This window comes from Tripterygium wilfordii, chromosome 23 (genome assembly GCF_013401445.1).
Source record: "Tripterygium wilfordii isolate XIE 37 chromosome 23, ASM1340144v1, whole genome shotgun sequence".
Taxonomy (NCBI): Eukaryota; Viridiplantae; Streptophyta; class Magnoliopsida; order Celastrales; family Celastraceae; genus Tripterygium; species Tripterygium wilfordii.
The window spans coordinates 3,624,750-3,644,575 of NC_052254.1; the positions used below are offsets into that span (position 1 = coordinate 3,624,750).

Consider the following 19,826-nt stretch of genomic DNA (forward strand, 5'->3'; position numbering starts at 1 on the left):
GGTAGGATCCTCAGTAGTCAGTGGAGTTGGTCAAAACTCAAAACACATGGAAGAAAATAATAATATCTTTTATCATTGAATAAGAGAACATTAAGTGGGATATTGTATTTTGTGTTTGAATCTTTGAATCTATGTTTGTGTGTTGACCTATGGATTTTTATTCATTCAGTCTCTCTTTGGCCAAAAACCCAGACCAGCTATCTTCCAATTCAAGGGAGTGAGTTTGTTCTTCGTTCCTCCAATCAAGCAACCACCATAATGTCATCATTCACCACTCTTTATTTCTTTCCTCCTTTAATGGTTTAGGTTTTTGATTTTTTCACTTCACCTCTCTCTCACACACACTCTCTCTCTCTCTCTTTCTGTCTTGTCGAGCACAATCTTGTGCTTGGTACTTGGTAGCTTGTGCCGTTGAGTTAATGGGCCCTGAACTCCACTGAACATTAATGGGTGTGTAAGAGGAAGGGGTCTCTACTCTCTATCTCCTCTTTCAGTGCTGTCTATGTCCCCCATTTTCGTGCTGTCTCGCATTTGGGGTTCTTGGGTTTTGTACTTTTCTTTTGTGAGGAGATAATATGATGATTTTGACTTCTCTCTTTGGAGGCCATTACAAGTGAGGTTTTTATCGATGTGGGTCTTCGATTTTTGATATGGGCTTTGGTTGATAGGATTGAGCGGCTTCGTGCTATGGCCAGCTCTAGGTTTTCTGCAATACGAGCTTCTTTTGAGTCTTACAAGTTAGGTTTTTTAAAGCCATCTTTGAGTTCTTATTTTGCTTGTTTTATGATTTAATGGTGAAATTTGGAAGATCAAGAGGTCAATGTCTTGAAAATCGATGAGGATTCTTTGCAGAGATCTATGAAATTAGAGTTTATGTGCTGTTGGTTATTTCTGGTTATGGGCTAATGCTGAATATTCAGGTCCTAACGAGTTATCTGAGTTATACTCTTTTGGTATTTGATTTGCTGTGTTGGGTATGTTTATTGAGAAATATGTGCTGAAATTTGCAGGTGGCTTGTGATAAATCTGGCACTGGCAAGTTCTTGATTCTAGGGAAATGGATAGAGTACTTCAACCTCCTCTGGTAAATTATTTGTCTCCTCATTTTCGCACTTTCCTTTTACATTTTAAAAATTGTTTTATATTTTGAAGTATTTTCTTCCTAGTGATGCAATGTAATCATAATTTGGATCTTGTATGGTGGTTTCCTTTTGGTGCTGCTGTTTGTAGCAATACTTATGTTTCAGAGTGTGCGAGTTGAACCAATTTCTGATGTCATAAGTTCTTTTCTCGAGTTGCTACTGCAACTTCAATTTTGTTCAGAAGTTGGAAATCCAATTACGAAAGCATTGATTTACTGATTCTAGTAATCTATCTTTGGCAAAATTTTCCCAAAAGGATTTCACTGATAATCACTAACAATCTTCGTCGTATATTACAAACATTTTTTTGGATTGGAATGGAAATGGAAAATGGGATTGAATCTGCTATTTGAGCCACAATCAATTTTATCAAGCAGCTTCCTGATGTTGCATGGGAAATAGAAGCGAAGAAGAATGTTATTGATTATATTCACCTGACTTTTCAGGTTGATAGAACAGCATGTTTATGTAGAGTAGACGCTGGCCTCAAAACTGTTGCTGGAGCTAAAAGATACGTCCCTGGTACTAAGCTTTGTCTCCAGCCTTATGTTAAACCATCCATTCATCCAACTAGGAACAAGCCATCCCGTGGAGACAGGAGCCGGAACCAATCTCCTTTGCTTCCAGGACTCCCCGATGATCTTGCAATTGCTTGTCTAATACGTGTTCCGAGGGCGGAGCACTGTAAGCTTCGATTAGTATGCAAAAGATGGTACCGTCTTTTGGCTGGCAATTTCTTTTACTCTCTCCGAAAGAGCCTTGGAGTAGCTGAGGAATGGATATATATAATCAAGAGAGATAGAGAAGGGAAAATCTTGTGGCATGCTTTTGATCCCATATACCAGCTGTGGAAAACTCTTCCCCCTGTTCCGAAGGAATACTCAGAAGCCCTTGGATTTGGTTCTGCTGTTCTAAGTTCCTGTCACCTTTACTTGTTTGGTGGTAAGGACCCGGTAAAGGGATCGATGAGGCGAGTCATTTTTTATAGTGCCAGGACTAACAAATGGCATCGCGCACCAGATATGCTTCGTAGACGTCATTTTTTCGGTTCATGTGTTATAAACAACTGTTTGTATGTAGCCGGTGGGGAGAACGAGGGTGTGCATCATTCCTTGAGGTCAGCTGAAGTTTATGATCCTAACAAAAATAGATGGTCATTCATTGCTGATATGAGCACAGCAATGGTGCCCTTCATTGGGGTAGTTTATGAGGGGAAATGGTTTCTGAAGGGGCTAGGCTCTCACCGACAAGTTCTGAGTCAAGTTTACCACGCGGAAACTGACAGTTGGTACCCTGTATACGATGGGATGGTGACTGGCTTGAGGAACCCTAGTGCATCCTTAAATGGGAATTTATATGCTTTGAACTGCAAGGATGGCTGCAAACTTAGGGTTTATGATGAAGCGTCCGACTCTTGGAGTAAGCATATTGACAGTAAGATGCATTTGGGGAATTCTCGGTCATTGGAAGCAGCTGCGCTCGTTCCCCTGAATGGAAAATTGTGCGTCATCCGAAATAATATGTGCGTATCACTGGTTGATGTTTCGAAATCTGACGGCGTAGAAGGGCCTACTGCTGAACATTTATGGGAAACCATAGCAGGGAAAGGACAGTTCAAGAATTTGGTCACAAATATCTGGTCTAGTCTCGCTGGTAGGAACCGATTAAAGAGTCATATTGTTCATAGCCAGGTTCTTCAAGCATGAAGACTGGAAAAATATATCAAAACCCTAATGTGGGTTCTGGTTGTTTTTGTGCATTTTGGTTTTGCTTGATCTGGCATCTGCTGCTACAGGTTGGAAGATGATGACTGATTGCTTGTTGGGATGATCAATTGAGGTGCACATAGGTCCGGCATATTAGGGTTCATAGTGAAGTTTAAGAAGGATCATGTACCCAAGAGGTTCTAGATCGGTAAGAATATTTTGCTAAACTCCTAGTGATATATACTAATATGGATATGAGATATAGTTGTCTTTTAAGTTCCCCTTTATGGAGTGTTGGCTCAAGAGTACCCATTGTGAGCACATTGGAATGTAACACTCCATAAATCTATAGTTGCACAAGAATTGAGGTGTTTCAACTGAACCATTCAAAATTGAGAATCAAACAAGTAAACAACATGAATTAGTACACATATTGATCATATACACTAAAAGATATCCAAGTCTCTTAATTTCCAGTCTCTCTATGTGCTTGTATTATAGCTAGTAAGGACCTCTCCCTCGTAACAAATTACAGAAGACCAATGCAATGTGTAAAAACAACATTTTTACTGAACTTCCATTTCCTGTAATGGAAGAGCCTGCGATAACCATCTTCCTTTCCTTTTTTGAAACCAATGCAACTTGTGAACAGTATTACTCACTTCCTTTTCCTGAAAGGCAAGATCGTGCCAATGAGACCCATCTTCCTTTCTGCTTGTTGTATTCGTTGTATCTCAGGAAAAAGTAACCAAGATAATCGAAATTGATCGGAGACATCTTTGCCTGCAAAACAGAGGAGATAAACAAAATTAAGTGTTTATGTTAATAAGTCTATTGGCCTTTGCCAGTACATGGATGAGAACACATACCTGGATTAACGCCCACAAAGCCCAATATATGTGCGAAGCTAACATGAATACGTTGATCTCAAGATAGAGAGCTTCAACATCTTTGTCAGATACCTGTCAAGAAAACCAATTCATGCTGATGATATAATCTGTAACTATTAGGGTGCGTTTGGAATGAGGTAAGAATTTAGAGGTATAATTTGTTACCCATGTAAATGTTACAAGGGTAATAACAATTATGGAGAATAAGTGTTACCCTTGTTTGGTAAAGAAGGGTAAAATTTACTCAAGTATTCATTACTCTTGTTTGTTACGACTATACATTACTGGTGTAATACCATTACCCTTGTTTGTTATTATTGTAATGAACCAAATTAGAAAAAAGTGAGATTATGTTAAAAATATAGATACATATGCATATATATACGCACACACAGCCAGACATATATATATATATATATATAACAATTGTTAACAATTTTTGTATATATGTGTGTGTGTGTATATAAATAAGTGCGTGCGCGTGTGCGTGCGCGTGGGTGTGTGTGTGTGTATGTGTGTGTGTATATATGTGTCTGTGTATATGTATATATATATATATATATAACTTATGGGCTTTTAGAATTTTTTATTTAAAGGGGTAATAGGTTGGAGTAAAACTTCTCATTACTTTTTATTACCCAGGTCCCCCCACTAGTAAACTTTATGTGTAAAAAATAAGCTCAATTACTAAAATTTATTACAGGAGTAAAAGTTATATTGACATAACAAACACAAGTAAACTTAAAATTTAATTACCCTTGTAACTATTACACCCCATTACCCTTGTACCAAACGCATCATTAGCAGCAACACTAAAGCATGCAGGTTCATACACCTGACCCAACAAAAAGTTGTCCATCCAAAAGTTTGTCAGTGAAATGACAGAGAAAGAAATGTACATAACAGCAAAAGGTGGTTGGCATGGTGCATTTAAGGGGAACCATGTTGATATATAAGACAAGAGGAAGGGCCAGATTGATCATCAGGTTTACATGCATGCACATAATAAAATATTGACGTTCCAAGGATGAAGGATGAAAACCCTAAATACAATTCGTAAATGGTATTGCAGCGTAATGCTGCAGAAATTAATGTGTTTATCACCTGCCTGCAGATTATTACAAAAGTTCCCACATCAGATACCAAGATTAGATTCAGTTAGTATTTTACTTAAAGCAATTTCATGGTATTTTTCAGTTATGGGTTTATTAAATAAGTCGTCTTTCTATGTCGGATTATGCAGATTATCAAGCAATAGGACAAAGTATCATTAACTTTGGCTATATATTCAAATCATAAAAGTTATTCTACAAAATGTCAAACGTAAGCTGTACATAATTAACCTGCCAATGCTAACGTACCTCATTAGGTTTGTCAGGTTGTAAATGATGCCTAATGAAATGATATTGCTCATCCTTACTTGGGTATCTGCAACAAAGACCACGTTCAACAATCAAAAAACTGTATGCAACACATAACTTGAAAGAAGAGCAGATAAAAAATAAGACGAGAATACATACAAGCTATAGTCACAATCATAGCCTGCATATTCATTGAAGTGATTTCCAATGTCATAACCTCGGTAATTGTATGAACCATACTCGAAATCAATGAAGTAGAGTTTCCCTGGATGCCAAACAATGAACACACATGACGAAATAATGAAAAACAATACCAGCCAAATACTCCACTATCAAACTTAAAACAACCAAGATGAACTCAGTGCAGTAATCCCTATGCAATTCACAAAGTTAAACCTCAAATGTACTGCTCCTATATACTTCATTCACATTAACGCTAAGTTATATGTTCCGTGATAGTTACAGTAAATATGTTAGAAGACACATAAATGGCATAGCAACAAATTGCAAAGGGAGTAGATGCACCACCATGCTAAGTATAGAACACACCCATCACTATCACCTTACTTTTCCATGCATCTGCAATTCTGCATCTACTCATGCCACATACATATCACACTCTTCAACCTACAAATTTAAAAGGTTCACATGTGGACTTATGTGTGTCAGAGAGAGAGAGAAGGGGGGGGGGGGGGGGGAAGGACAAAGTTCAACCCATACTAAATCACAGAGTGAATCTGCCATATAATAAAAAATGAACAAAGACGATAACAAAATAGTGGTTATACACACCTTCATCATCATTGACCATTATGTTGCCTGAAAGCAAGTCATTGTGCGCAAAAACCACTGGAGAATTAAGAAGGCCTGTCAATTCCTGTTTCAATATCAAGAGAGATACAATTTTATGAATCGGAATGGTATTCTAAACCTTACAAACTCTCATTCTATCTCACATACACATTCTAAATACAAAATGCTATAAATGAGATCAAATTAGCACATTCCAGTTTTACACGCTAGGGATTTTTTGGAATTATGATTCTAGACACGTATCATCTCATTTGCCTTGTATATCTAGATGGATTTCATCAAGAACCTCATGGTGGGCCATCCAAATCCTCTAGGAATCAAAAATAATGGTCAGATGTTTTGCCGTTTAGGAAATGTTTCAAACATATGACTGATTGACTGCTATGCTTACTGCTTACATTCACCATATGTAGCCAATTTTCCGAATGAACCTCAAGGCAGGGCATCCATATTGGCTAGGAATAAAAAATGATGGAAGGTCGGACGTTCTGCTATTAAGGAAATGTTTCAAACACATGACAATCAGTCCTATAATTTACCATAAGTGGCAACCAAAGGAAGAAGAGAGAGCAGAAACATCAAAACTAAGAAGTTAAATTTCTTTCATTCCTGCACCTATCCCTCAACAGCCCATGAAACATCAAAACTAAGAAGTCAAAGTTATTTCTTTCATGTAGGGTTTTATTAGAGAAAATTATAGAAAGCTGGCAGCTGATTCCAATGTCTTCAGTACATAAATACATGGCAGAAAGATAATGATAACAACGGAAAAGAGAATTGCAAGCTACAAGCTGTAAGAGGAGAGAATACCTTGAGTTCAAGAATCTCATTATTAACTTCATTAAATGAAATTTTCTTATATTTCTCCTGCTTCTCATCATCATCAAATTGAAGTTTGGACGCTACAACAAGAGATGGGAGGAAAACATTAGAAAAGTATAGAGTAAAGGAGGGATATCACGTAAATAAATGACCATATGGAATGATCCACCAGCAGAAACCTAATGACAAGACCATGGGTAAGCACAATAAACAGGGAAAACTAGTTAAGATACCAGTCATTAAACTGAAAACATACCGTTCTTAAAGAACTTGAAGATGTCATTCCATAATTGAGGTTCTTTAGAACCAGGAACTTCCACTTGATGAAATTTATGTAGCTGTCGGGCAATTTCAGCAGACAGCTTCGGCTCTCTCATGTCTGCCATTGGGAAAAAAATTGATGAGAGAAGAGCAGTGCTAATATCATGATCTAGACGACTAGACATTTATAAAGCACGGCTAATATCACAATTAGAACAAAAGCATAAATTCAATACTGAGGCAATAGAAAAGAAAGCATAACTTCTATTCTCTAGCGTCTAGACAGAAATGCAGATTAGGAGAAGATGGTCCATGGTGAAAGACGACTCCACAAATGTTCAATTTTTTTTTTCTTTTCCTTCACCAATTTATTAGAGCAAATAATAACGTATTACCTCCTATAAATTCATGGACAAGGAGTTTCTGTGCTGTCAAGCAATCATGATTTTAGGTTCTTAGACGTTGTTCTTTTATGATGACTAAAACCCAGCAACAGCAAACACCAGGAAACTGAAATTTCTCTCCTAGTGACCTTGCTACAGGACCAAAGGTATTGTAAGACTTCTCTACCACCCAGCCTTGAGCTCAACAGTGTGCTGAGAAATAAGTAAATAGTTTACCAGTTTTGGCAATAAAATTAATTATCTAGCAAGCCAAACCAAAACCATTTCTGGTGTCTTGGACAATTGACCAAGACCATTTGCAAAAACGAAAGGGGAAAAACAAACACTTTTAGACTTTAGTTTGCATCATAACATTTGACCTTTCTGGCTTTCTTATCCTCACCTGATGGTTCTAGTGTGCGTGCAATGATGAAGGACTGCACCATTCCATTTCCAAATACTCCTAGCAACTTGGCACCAAATCCTGCAGCTGAGAGATACTTGATAGCCTAATAAATGATAACAATATATAGTAAGCAACTAGTAAGTGTTGCTAAAGATATTAAACATAAGCAAAAGGGCAGCCAGCCAGAGATAAAATTAACCGTAAGTGATTCAGACTACATCAAGCATGGGTTTCGAAACTTCGAAGAAACACAGAATCAAAATTTTATATTTGAAATATGCAACTTGTTTGTGTCTGAACTAGCCAACTAGCCAACTGTTTCCCAAAATTAATTAGGATTTAGGACATGATGCAAAGATCCAATTTTAGGAGAGGGTGAACTTGAGGGCTATATTTCTCTATTAATACGAAAATGGTTAAATTGATGGGTTGTTTATTGTTGATTGAGAATTTCAAACTGTAGCACCTTGTGGTCAGTACGATGTAAGAAACATTTGTTTGAGCAGGACAACAAAGCGAAAGACCAGATAATGCCATCATAGATATAGAATAAAGCTGAGGTACATGTCATTGATATTAGAACGTAATACCCATTGGCAAGCCAAGGAGTGTGAATACTCTCTCAGTTTCTGTGCGTAGTGCCAAGAAATAACATAGAAAGATGAATAAATCACCTGCAACTCCCGCTGACGATTGATGACATAATCAGTGTTAGGACCGTATAATCTCACAGTCACAGAATCTTCATTTCCATCATCTGCTCTGACAGTTACCTTGAGCACTGGAAGACTTAATCAGACAGTTACTCAGGCAAGAATTGGTGCAATAAATTCCCTAATTTCATAGGGGACATTTGTGTAATAGGTAAAGCTTTTGCACAGCTGTTCATCAATATCGACCCAATAAACAACAAAGCTTTGACCACTCACATAAATTTGTGATGCCTCCAGAAACGGTCTCCACAAAGAAGTATGAATCATCCAAATTTGACCATTTCTTGAACAGATCCTTGCACAAAATTCTGTCAAAAAAAAAACAGACATTTATAATCTAGCAGAAAAAAGTATGTCCTACAGAATCTTGCATTTTGCTTAAACAAGCTTCACTACATACTCTCAGAAACCAAGCATCAGACAAGAGCAGAAAGCCTAAAATTCCTAAACCAAGATGCAATAAGCAAGTAAAAGAAGAAGCAACAGTAAATATGCATCCACAAACCAATAAATGCAAATCGGAACCAAGAAGTTCAGAAAACCGAAGAAATGAAAACCGGAACGTACATGACGCGAGGAGTCATATCGGGCAGCGAAAGAGACGTATCGACGGTGAGGGACGATGATTTGATTTCGGCGTTGCAGTTCTTCTCTGCAGATTCCTTGGCGACCTCCATTCCGTTCCAGATCTTCACTGCTCCCATTCGTCACTGTATTTCTTTCTAGGCGTCTACAAATTCAAATGCCGAGCGAATGAAACGCTGACTTCTCCGCGCAAATGGAAAACTGTGAACTGGGGGAATATAATAAAATGTGGAACGACCGATAAGCACCTGAGATCTTTATCTAATGCCGAAGTTGTCCCTTAGATATGGGCTTGGGCTGGCAGTGACGGGGAATGGGCTCGTCACAACAGAAGCCCTTTAGCTGTAACTTACGGCCTTCAGTGAGCCCAGCCCTCTTCGCGACCTTCGTCCCCTTGGTTCTTCTATAAGTTCTATCACAGACTCGAAGCTTGCCTTTCCTTCATTTTCAGTATTTCAATAGATAGGTCTTTTGTTCAGGAGAGAGTTTGGGAGTCTGGTCATTCAAGCATTCTCCGTGAAGATGCTGAGGCATTTGTTGAAGAATCCAGCTCTAAACCTAAAACCAAAAACTCTTGCTTTTCTTCAATCGTATAATCCGCACGTAGGTGATTTCAGTCGGCTTAATAAAGCTATTTTTGAATGATTTTGTTGTGGTTTGTTTGAAGTTTGATTTCACTTAATGAGTTGCAGAGGGGTATGCACAGCAGGAACAAGATGGCAATGGAGTTGATAGCGAAAGGGTGGAGTGCTTTGAAGGAAGTCGATAGAGTCATTGACTACTGCGAACTCAATGACCAACGTCTTATCCCTCTTCTTCGGGTAACTTACGGATTCATTTTTCGTGTATTTTCTATTTCTTTGTGAATAAAATGCTAGAAATTGAAGAGAATTTTTTTTTTTTTTTTTGCAATATTTTGATCAAGCAATCATGTGTTCGTGTGGATTATTTTAGATTTCTGAAATTATTAATTGTATCATTAATCATGGATGTTTGGTTCAAAGGAGAATACTCTAATAAAATCTGATCATTTCTTGTTGGAGGTCGAATGGTCGATGTTATTAACATCAGTTGCGTAAGTAGTTTGATCTATAGATCCTAAAGGGTGGGGTTTTATTTGCTTAAAAATTGAAGGGGTTCCGTTGATGTGGTGGCTTAGGGTGTTATTGGATAATTGTTCTTAGCTAGATGAAGAAGCAACTTGGGTATTTTCCTCTGTTCTTTTAAGTAATTGAAGGGTTGCAGCTTTATAGTTACATCAGAAAGATAGCTCTTGGTGATGTTCTGGGCTTTTTCTACATTTCTGGTTCTGAGTATGTAGTTTTGTTGCATAACTTGTAAGCTTATGTGGTGGAGCTCATATATTCTTTTTCTAATTTGAGATTGATATCAGACAGCTAAGGAAAACTTTGAGTTGGCTTTAGAGGCGGACAATTCGAATACCCATGCAAGGTATTGGCTGGCCAAATTGCATTTAAAGTACCATGTCCCGGGAGGATGTAAAGCTATGTAAGTGATTCTATCACTTTCTTAAGTTGTTTTCTCTTTTTCTTTTATTTGGTTTCCTCTTCATAGCTTTAATGAAATACAGGAAACTGAGATGCGCCATAAATGGGACCATGCCATCAAAATGCATCAAGATTATAGATTAATTTAATGAAATACAGGAACCTGATTTGCTTCTTGGTTTCAAATGATGTGGTGCTGTGAAACTGAGACGTTACCCAGTTAATAATTTGATGTTAATGACTAAGATGTTGTAGTTAAAAAAAGTATATATATAGATATGTAGAAAGAAAAATAAATGATGAGAAAAGAAAAGAACTGCTACAGTTATCTATATGAGTATATCCAAGTTCATTCTTGATGGCAGAAGTTTCCATCCATGGTTTCATCCATTGTTAGTTGTTACTTGCTCATTACTGTTTGTAAATGTGTGGTTATGTTTTTATTATCTGTTACATTGTAAAAACCTACAGGATTGATTCTGCTTTTCTTATTTTATCATGATATAGAGGGGCTGCATTATTAGTGGAAGCTGCAGATATGGGTGACCCAGATGCACAGTATGAATTGGGTTCTCATATGAGAGTGGAGGTGATCCCCTGCTCAACATTGCATCTAGCTTATGTTCACTGGTTTTATTTGAAGCTGAAAAGTTAATTTTAGAATCTACTGAGCCTTGTCCCCTATTAAAATCCACTTAACAATGTTTGAATATGCAGCTTTATCTTGGCCATCTTTTATTTTTTCCTAATCTAAGTTTTATCTTGATTGTCTTACATTGCCAGACTCTTATTTCATTTCCAGCAGATTCTTTCACTCTTCTTTTTCTCTCTATCATGAAAGAGAGTGCAATTTGAAACTGTGTCTCTATGGTATTATGGTCAGAATGCTGATTACTGCTTTTTGTTCAATTATTTGGGTCGGCTATTGGATAGAATGATTATGTGCAGTCAGACCAACAAGCTTTCTATTATTTGGAGAAGGCAGTTGACCAGGTATGTTACCCTATAGCCAACAATTGCAATGTTATGTGCAGAATATTTTTCGCAGCCTGACATTTGCTTTCCATGTCTAGTTGCATCCTGGTGCTCTTTATCTTCTTGGTGCTGTATATTTGACTGGAGATTGTGTGAAGCAAGATCTTGCTTCAGCTCTATGGTGTTTCCATAGGGCATCAGAGAAGGTAACATAATTTTTCTTCCTGTCTAGAGTGATTAATTACTGATCATGCAGGGGTGTTGTAGGTTGTTCTAAGCTTGACATTTTTCATAATCTTCAGCAGTGTGTTAAAGTTGGCAACGTTTAGTGTTCCAAAGTTTTGTATCTCATTACTGGTGAAATTTCAAATGGGACTGAACTAATTAGTTAATCATTTAAATGTTGATTAAACATTAGCATATTTGGTGTGTTTAATTTGCATTTTCTTGGCTTGGATGGCATGGTTTTAGTGGATTTAATCGAGCAACGTTTCCAGTGCCAATTTTTTGAGATTTTATCTCACCATTTTCCAATCTTATGCAGGGACATGCTGGTGCAGCCATAGCATATGGATCGCTTCTTCTTAGAGGTTTGGTAACCTGACTTTGTATGATTTTCTTTTGAGAAAGAGCAGAAATTTGTTGAGATTTCCTCTAAATTTTTGTTTCTTTACCATCCTTTTTCCCTCACAATTAATGTTAATTGCACATTTGAGACGAATTAAGCAAATCACATCCTGGCCATACATTTATGGAGAGTGCACGTTGGATTTCTTAAACCCTAAACCCTAAGCTCATGTGATAGATACACTGTTGATAGATGGATTAAAAAAATCTAGGTTATCTTCTGTAGAATGTAGAGATCTATTAGTTTATTTGCACTTTTGCATTTCCATTCCACAGCTAGGACATGGAATTCGTTGCCCTGGGGAATGCATGCATGAGGCTTGAAAGTGTACTTTTAGCAGTTAGGAGTGAGTTGACTGCAAATTCAGGGATTGGTTTATAAAGGAACGTTAAGTCATGATGAAAGATGGTTTTAGGTAAGGGAGGAAACTTTAATACTACATACCTACTTATAGAAGTTGAAATCAAGCCACTTGGTCACTTCAAGTTCGAGATATTAATTTGATTCACGAAATTTATTTTGTACCAGTATAAGTAAAACAAAAACAAGCAGCGAACATGTGGTTCAATGGTAGATTTGCACGGATGCAAGTTAGATGTCATAGGTTTAATTCTTGTAAACAGTCTGCCTGTGATAAAATATATATATATATATATATATATATATATATGCGCACACATGTATGTATCTGTATGTATATATACACACACTCAATAGGATATCCAAGAAGAGTAATTGACTCCTAATTCTAGCTTTTCTGATTGGTGTTTATGTCAGGTGCTCAAGTGCCAGAATCATTGACAAAGTTTAATTCAAACATGCGATCATCAGCCAGAAGAGCAAGGAAGATTGCTGAAAGCCCTGATATAAATCCAGTGGAGATGGCGAAAGAACAATTCAGGATTGCTGCAAAAGCAGGATGTGATCTCGGATTTAGATGGTTGAACAGGATGGAGGAGGTAGAAAAGCTCTTGTTGACTGAACGCAACTCTACTGCTTCTCCATCTGCATCTGCATTGCAAACCTGAATTTTGTTTGTATCAAACATGTTATTTACAAAACCAGGTCTATAGAGATGCATCGGTTATGGCCAACTAAGATCCTGCATGAATTTCTCTCTTGATCTAATAGTCCTGCAATTGCTTGAAATATTGAAAAATTTGATAATTTATTGCTTCTATTTCATGATGAATTGCACAATGTCCCTGTATCTAATTTTCCAAAGCATTTTGGAAAGTATTAATGTTATCGACAATAATTGAATGAAAGAGTATTATTTTAGACAACATGTGTGTTCCTTTAAAAAGGCAAAAATATATATGTGGTCCGTCAACTGTATCTTTCATTTCATTTTTGTCTTTAAACTTTTTTTCTCTTAAAATCGTCCTTCAACTATTCAAAGACATCTTGAAAATCATACATAACATCTCAGTTTGAGTAATTTTTACACCGATCAATTCACAAAATTCCAAAAATACCTAATTCTTCAAAATTCCCAAATTATTTTATTGTATGGTTTACGCACTAGAAGTGCTAAACATTAGTATTTTAGGGATAATATCATTCATGTTTGTCAAAATTTATCAACTAGGATTATTCCGATATATCAAATAGATGTCACGTTGGTTTTTTCAGTTACTCTATTAAAAGACAAAATAAATACATTTCAATAGTTGAAGGACGAAATTAAGAGTAAAAAAAATTTAAAGACCTGAAACTAAAGATATAATTGATGAATCAAATGTTATATTTTGTCATTTTTAAATGCTCCACCAAACGAGACGAATGTATGTGTCTCCTCATAATATAATCATTAATTATCTATCTTGATTATCAACAATTCGGCGCACAAAACAGAAGTTAGGGCAAATACAATGGTTTCTTATTTGCTGGGCCAACAAAAATGTTGGCCTGATCCCACCTCTATTACACAAAAAAGTAAGTCAAACACGTATTCTAATACAGCCACATCAGCAAAACACATCTTTCAATACAACCACATCAACAAAACACAAATTTCTATACAATTTCTCTTCCCACTCAACATGGAGGCCAACAACATTCCATTCTTTTATATTATCCACAACGAAACTATACCAAAACATCAAATATCAACACATTCATATTAACAAAACACTTATCCCAATACAGCCACATAAGCAAAACACATTTTACAATACAACCACATCAACAAAAGACAACATCTTTATTGGCCCAATAACACTTTATCATTGCATTTGCCTGACGCCAAATTCCCAAAATATTCCCCCATCAACCGCCGTCACTGGCTGCTGAGTTTCACGATTAATTTAACGTTTAACAACTCAAAAGAGCACGATTGTATAACCAATAATCTACTGCGAAATCAGCACCCTCGAAGATATCAATTTATATATATATAATGGAAGCCTTAAGGATGCTTCTCCTTGAATTGTGGAGAATAACAAAAAGAGGGGTAAAAAGCTTCCCCTTAATTGTAGGAAAATCATCAATGCTAATAATAAAAAACCACCAAAAATTAAATAAACATAAGATTAAAGATGTTAAAAAATTAAATAAATATAACAGTTAAGCACCAATTAAATGTGCATAAAAACTATTATGCATAGAATGTTGTCCATACATATGTTTTTGATGACCTTTGTCACCTTGGAGAAAAAACAATATTTGAACATATATTTTCCTTATGCATTAAATTTCTTGCTCCCTCTTAAAAAATTATTTCTATTAAGAAAAATGTATTGTAGTTATTTGTTCATCTCACAATTATCTTCATTTTCTACAATTCAAACTCTGTTGTTCATCATGGTAACAAAATATCGAAAAATTATCAAAAATCTTTATTTTTCAAACTAATTATATGCCGCGCGAAGCGCAGGCATGCAACTAGTTTTCTTACAATGCATGGTCTCCTGCAGCCATTTCTTTATGTTTTCCTTGCAACCTTATCCGTACCTCTTCCACGTACTCGAAAATCAGGACATTGTCGATATAACAGCCAAAAGAGAGGGCTACTTTCGTCAAGCTACAATATCAGGTGCTCTCCCACCATCTCGGAAAGGCCTTCTTCAATCTTCCTCCTCCTCGGCAATCGTTTTAAAGGGAAAGGCAACCACTTTGGTGGTCTTATTTTATTGGTAAAGTATGAGGGCTTGGACTTCCTCGATACCCACCTTTTGGAGAAAGTTACTTGATTTGGCTCCAACCAAACAAACAAATAAAAGCACACTTCACAAGTCTAATGGCCACAATGACAATGACACCATTGCATAATAACTTGTGTTGGAAGGAGCTTGTATTGGAAGGAGCTTGTGTTGGAAGGGCAGACGAATCTTGTAGATATCATAAATATGTCCACAATTTTCCCCCAAATCACAGGTGGGGAGGAGAGGAGAGAATCAAAACTGAATCTCCCGACGAAGCAATAGTAATTTGACTCGCAATCAAATTCTTCCGCTTTCCAATTCTCTGTCCTTCCTTGGAAACCAGTTCGAGATTTCAGGCACGTATGAAGGCAACCCGCATCGTTATCCTATATAAACACACAGACAGTCACCCTTCATTTTCTCACAGAGGCCCATAACGTCTCTTCGTTTTCACTTGCTTGATTGCTTCCTTTTCTTCACTTTTGTTGTGTAGTGCCTGTACGTGTCCCTTTCACCTGTAGAAAAATCACTTCTTTACAAAAAAGGTACTGATCATGGCTTGTGTCACTGACACTGTCGATTCAGGCCGTCGACCCACTCGACCCAAATACGTCCCACGGCATTTCAGAGCCTACGACAATGGCTCTGCCTCTTTTGCGTTTTCGAATGAGTCAGCTCGAAATGGGCCGAGTTACGGTCGTGGGCGTGGGCGTGGGCGTGGGTGGAACCACGTAAGAGAACCCTTTAACCAGAATCAAAGCAGGGTAGACCCGTTTGGCGATTTATCTGAGAAATTTTACGAGCTGGAGGTTAATGAAGAAAGTATCACAAATGGGTCATCCGACACTGCAATCAACTTCGATGCATATGAGGATATCCCAGTGGAGGCGAGTGGTACGGACGTTCCTTCACCGGTGAATACATTTGCTGATATAGACCTTGGAGATGCTTTGAACCGAAATATAAAGCTTTGCAAGTATGTGAAGCCCACTCCAATCCAGCGCCATGCGATACCCATAGCGGTCGCCGGGCGTGACTTGATGGCATGCGCTCAGACCGGGTCTGGTAAGACCGCCGCGTTCTGCTTTCCTATCATCAGCGGGATTCTGAAGAACCAGGGTGTAGCGTCGGGTCGTTGGAACCGGGTTGCATACCCGACTGCTCTCATTTTGTCACCGACCAGAGAACTCGCCAGTCAGGTGTTTTTTTGTTTTTTTTCCAAATGGGTTTGTGGGGTTTGTTTTGGGCTGTTTGTCTCCTTATTCTCCTTGTTCTGTTTTTATTTTTGTAGATACACGACGAGGCTAAGAAGTTTGCTTATGAAACTGGGATTAAGATTGCTGTTGTTTACGGAGGAGCACCCATCGTGCAGCAGGTACTAAGATTTTCTCCTCAGTTGCGCTCTCCTTTCTTTGATGACATTACTGAAGTTCTTTTGAGTTTATTTTTATCTAGAAAGAAAAACATTATTGAGGGTTTTGTATCATTTATTGTGTAAATGTTTTCAATACACTATATGGCTATATGTTTTCAGTTACATTGATGTTCTTTCTAAGGATTTTATTTTTTGCAGTGTCGCAAACTACAGAAAGGTGTTGACATCTTGGTTGCTGCCCCTGGGCGCTTAATCGATATGGTTGAGAGAGGAAAAATATCTCTTAAAATGGTCAAATACTTGGCTTTAGACGAGGCCGACAGAATGTTGGATATGGGTTTTGAGCCTCAGATCCGGAAAATTGTCCAGCAAATGGGCATGCCTCCCCCTGGTTCAAGGCAGACATTGCTTTTCAGTGCCACATTTCCTGATGAAATTCAGGTTTCTTTTTCTCCTTTCTGTTAACTTCTCAAAGTTGTGGCTGCTTGATTGTTGTTGCATGAGGTTTACACAGTTTTTTTGGGTGACCGTGATGTTGAGTGACAGGCTTTATGCAGAGTTCGCATATATGATGTAACATTCTTTCGTGAATATGGAAAACATTGCATAAACTGTTACTTTGTTTACACTTCATTTTACCAATTGTTAAAATTCTTTATTAGGTTGATTGCATTATAGTCAGCCTTCAAATGATGCCTTGGCTATATACTTTGATTTGATTCTCCAAATCAACTCTTTAGGCTGTGTGGTTAACTAATACAAAAACGTTATCCAAGTTATTATTTGGTTCCACATTACTCTGAGTGTCATACTATGCGTCTGGGAGTGTGTAGCTCTCAAGTTTACTTTGTACTGGCTAAACACAGTTTTGAATTGTAAAATGGATGAAAAAAAGAGAAATGCAATATATTTTCGGGTCAGTAAAAATTCTCAAAAGAGTACCAAATGTAAACTTATGCGCAGATGCTTGATGGATCACTGCTTGTTACTGTAAGACTAGTAGCTCTCCTTTGGCATTTTCGCACATTTTTCATACGCCTGCGTTTTTTGTAGGGATAATAAAATAGAGCAAGTATGCGTAGGACTGACCATCTGTGTGTTGCACTGGACTAGGTTATTGAAGTAACTTCATAATTCCTTAATTTGTAATTTAATTAGTGTGTAACTGAATACTTTTGAACACTTGATCTGCTATTGATTTCATCTTTGAATTTAAGAAAGTAACAGCAAAAGCTGCTCTCAGTAGGATTAGACATTTGTAGACCAGAAATTAGCTCTGGCTCTATTGTTCAGAGCTACTAAACTATTCATCATTATTGTGGAAGTTAATTAGTGTTCAAGCACATGGACAAGAAATTCAACTATAAAATACTTGCCTTCTCTGTTAGTTTTCATCTTCTGAATTGGAAGAAATGATATTGTTCGAAGCCTGATTGATACACTTGTGGGCTGTGGCTGATTTTATAGAATTGAAACTTATTCCTTGCAGAGGCTTGCATCTGATTTTCTATCAAACTACATATTTCTGACTGTCGGAAGGGTTGGTTCAAGTACTGATTTGATTGCACAAAAGGTTGAATTGGTTCAGGATCTAGACAAAAGAACCCATCTTATAGAACTTCTTCATACCGAAAGGGCAAATGGGATCAGTGGCAAGGTATACTACCTTGAAGATTCTCTCCGATTTAAAGTTTTTGTCAGATGGTTTGTACCTAAATCTTTGTAACCTGGTCAATGGTCATCTAATCTCGTTAATGGTGTTGAAGCAGGCTTTAACACTTGTTTTTGTGAAGACAAAGAAGGGAGCTGATTCTCTTGAGCATTGGCTATCGAAGAATGGTCTTCCAGCAATAGCAATTCATGGTGATAAGATTCAAATTGTAAGCTCATCTTCTTTTTTTTTTTTTCTTTGTTCTCATTCAATCTCAACTCTTGTGCTTCATTACTCCTATTTAAGTTTCCCTGTTGTTACTTCTCATAATGTTTTATGTAATTTTACTTGAATATTAAGGAGAGGGAACGTGCTTTGAGATCATTCAAGAGTGGTGTGACTCCAATTCTGGTGGCTACGGATGTTGCTTCAAGAGGTCTAGATATTCCTCATGTTGCTCATGTGATCAATTTTGACTTACCCCAAGACATAGATGGCTATGTCCACAGGATTGGTCGAACTGGTCGTGCTGGTAAATCAGGCATGGCAACTGCATTCTTCTCTGAGAAGAATATGGCACTAGCAAAGGCACTGGCAGAGCTGATGAAGGAATCGAATCAAGAAGTTCCTTCTTGGCTTACTGAATATGCTGCCAGTCCATACTATGGTGGAGGCAGCAGTCAATCCAAGCGACATGGGGGATATGGTGGCAGCTCATTTGGTGGCTATGATTTTCGAGCTGAGAATCAATACAATTCATACACATACACTGAACCAGAGTCTTTTGCTGTTGATTCCTCCAGCACTTATGGCGGCTATGCTACTCCTGCCAATTATAATTACGCTACAGACCATTATGATGCTGCTAACGTCGAATATGATCCTTATGCTTCAGGTAAAAATGGGGATGGTTTTGGTCACGAATCTGTGGTTGGTACTGGCTTGGAGTAGGCATATTCGTCTTCATGACTCTCTGGTTCCTATTCTCCTAGGCATTAGTTTAAGATACAAATAGTTGGCTAAAGGCGCTGGTTTTGATTATATGGGGGGAGAGATGATTTGTTTGTAAGCCCCACATTTTGTAGCCTGGTTAAATGACCTTTGAATGGAGACTCTTTTTAGTTAAATTAATTATGAAAATTGAATTGAAGTTATATGGATTTGAGGAGGATTGGCTCTACATGGAACCTGATAGAAAAGTTATATTTATATGTCATTAATTCTGGGTTCATATAAAGTATTATTTACTCACCGTTATCGTGATAGCCCTGTGAGAATATATCGTTGAGGGGAGCTCTTGGTTTGAGTACTTGATGAGTGGATTTGTGTTTATTGATGTGAAGACGTGAAAATAAGGTATATGTTCTAGTGGATATATTTGACGATTGAAAGAAGAAAAGTGGAAATTCCTTGTTCGAGGCTTTCAATACAAAAGTGGGGAGCTTTTTCACAAAGTAAATG

General features: G+C 37.4%; 4 protein-coding genes across 6 annotated transcripts; 3 read left to right on the top strand and 1 right to left on the bottom strand.

The window, feature by feature from the left end:
• Positions 1 to 134: 134 nt before the first annotated feature.
• LOC119993210 (F-box/kelch-repeat protein At1g55270-like) lies at positions 135 to 3,106 on the top strand. Its single transcript, XM_038840225.1, has 3 exons — positions 135 to 920; positions 1,011 to 1,084; positions 1,589 to 3,106. The coding sequence occupies exons 2-3, from the start codon at positions 1,058 to 1,060 to the stop codon at positions 2,846 to 2,848; spliced, it is 1,287 nt and encodes a 428-aa protein (XP_038696153.1). The 5' UTR covers positions 135 to 920; positions 1,011 to 1,057; the 3' UTR covers positions 2,849 to 3,106.
• Positions 3,107 to 3,240: 134 nt separating this feature from the next.
• LOC119993211 (probable ethanolamine kinase) lies at positions 3,241 to 9,294 on the bottom strand. 3 transcript variants are annotated; one of them, XM_038840226.1, is made up of 11 exons: positions 9,065 to 9,293; positions 8,714 to 8,805; positions 8,459 to 8,565; positions 7,782 to 7,887; positions 6,991 to 7,119; positions 6,723 to 6,814; positions 5,892 to 5,976; positions 5,259 to 5,364; positions 5,100 to 5,166; positions 3,718 to 3,810; positions 3,241 to 3,631 (listed from the first exon to the last, which is right to left on the bottom strand). In XM_038840226.1, the coding sequence occupies exons 1-11, from the start codon at positions 9,199 to 9,201 to the stop codon at positions 3,503 to 3,505; spliced, it is 1,143 nt and encodes a 380-aa protein (XP_038696154.1). In that variant the 5' UTR covers positions 9,202 to 9,293; the 3' UTR covers positions 3,241 to 3,502. The 3 variants fall into 3 exon arrangements, with proteins under 3 accessions (XP_038696154.1, XP_038696155.1, XP_038696156.1); XM_038840227.1 differs by having other exon boundaries at positions 6,991 to 7,113; positions 9,065 to 9,292; XM_038840228.1 differs by lacking the exons at positions 3,241 to 3,631; positions 3,718 to 3,810 and adding an exon at positions 4,412 to 4,573 and having other exon boundaries at positions 9,065 to 9,294.
• A 217-nt stretch (positions 9,295 to 9,511) lies between these two features.
• Positions 9,512 to 13,479, top strand: LOC119992855. The gene is made up of 8 exons (XM_038839650.1): positions 9,512 to 9,685; positions 9,775 to 9,903; positions 10,476 to 10,591; positions 11,098 to 11,179; positions 11,524 to 11,583; positions 11,664 to 11,771; positions 12,110 to 12,155; positions 12,971 to 13,479. The coding sequence occupies exons 1-8, from the start codon at positions 9,605 to 9,607 to the stop codon at positions 13,219 to 13,221; spliced, it is 873 nt and encodes a 290-aa protein (XP_038695578.1). The 5' UTR covers positions 9,512 to 9,604; the 3' UTR covers positions 13,222 to 13,479.
• A 2,100-nt stretch (positions 13,480 to 15,579) lies between these two features.
• On the top strand, positions 15,580 to 19,614 carry LOC119992984 (DEAD-box ATP-dependent RNA helicase 52-like). The gene is made up of 6 exons (XM_038839845.1): positions 15,580 to 16,538; positions 16,631 to 16,714; positions 16,913 to 17,155; positions 18,204 to 18,371; positions 18,484 to 18,594; positions 18,726 to 19,614. The coding sequence occupies exons 1-6, from the start codon at positions 15,894 to 15,896 to the stop codon at positions 19,314 to 19,316; spliced, it is 1,842 nt and encodes a 613-aa protein (XP_038695773.1). The 5' UTR covers positions 15,580 to 15,893; the 3' UTR covers positions 19,317 to 19,614.
• Positions 19,615 to 19,826: the final 212 nt, after the last annotated feature.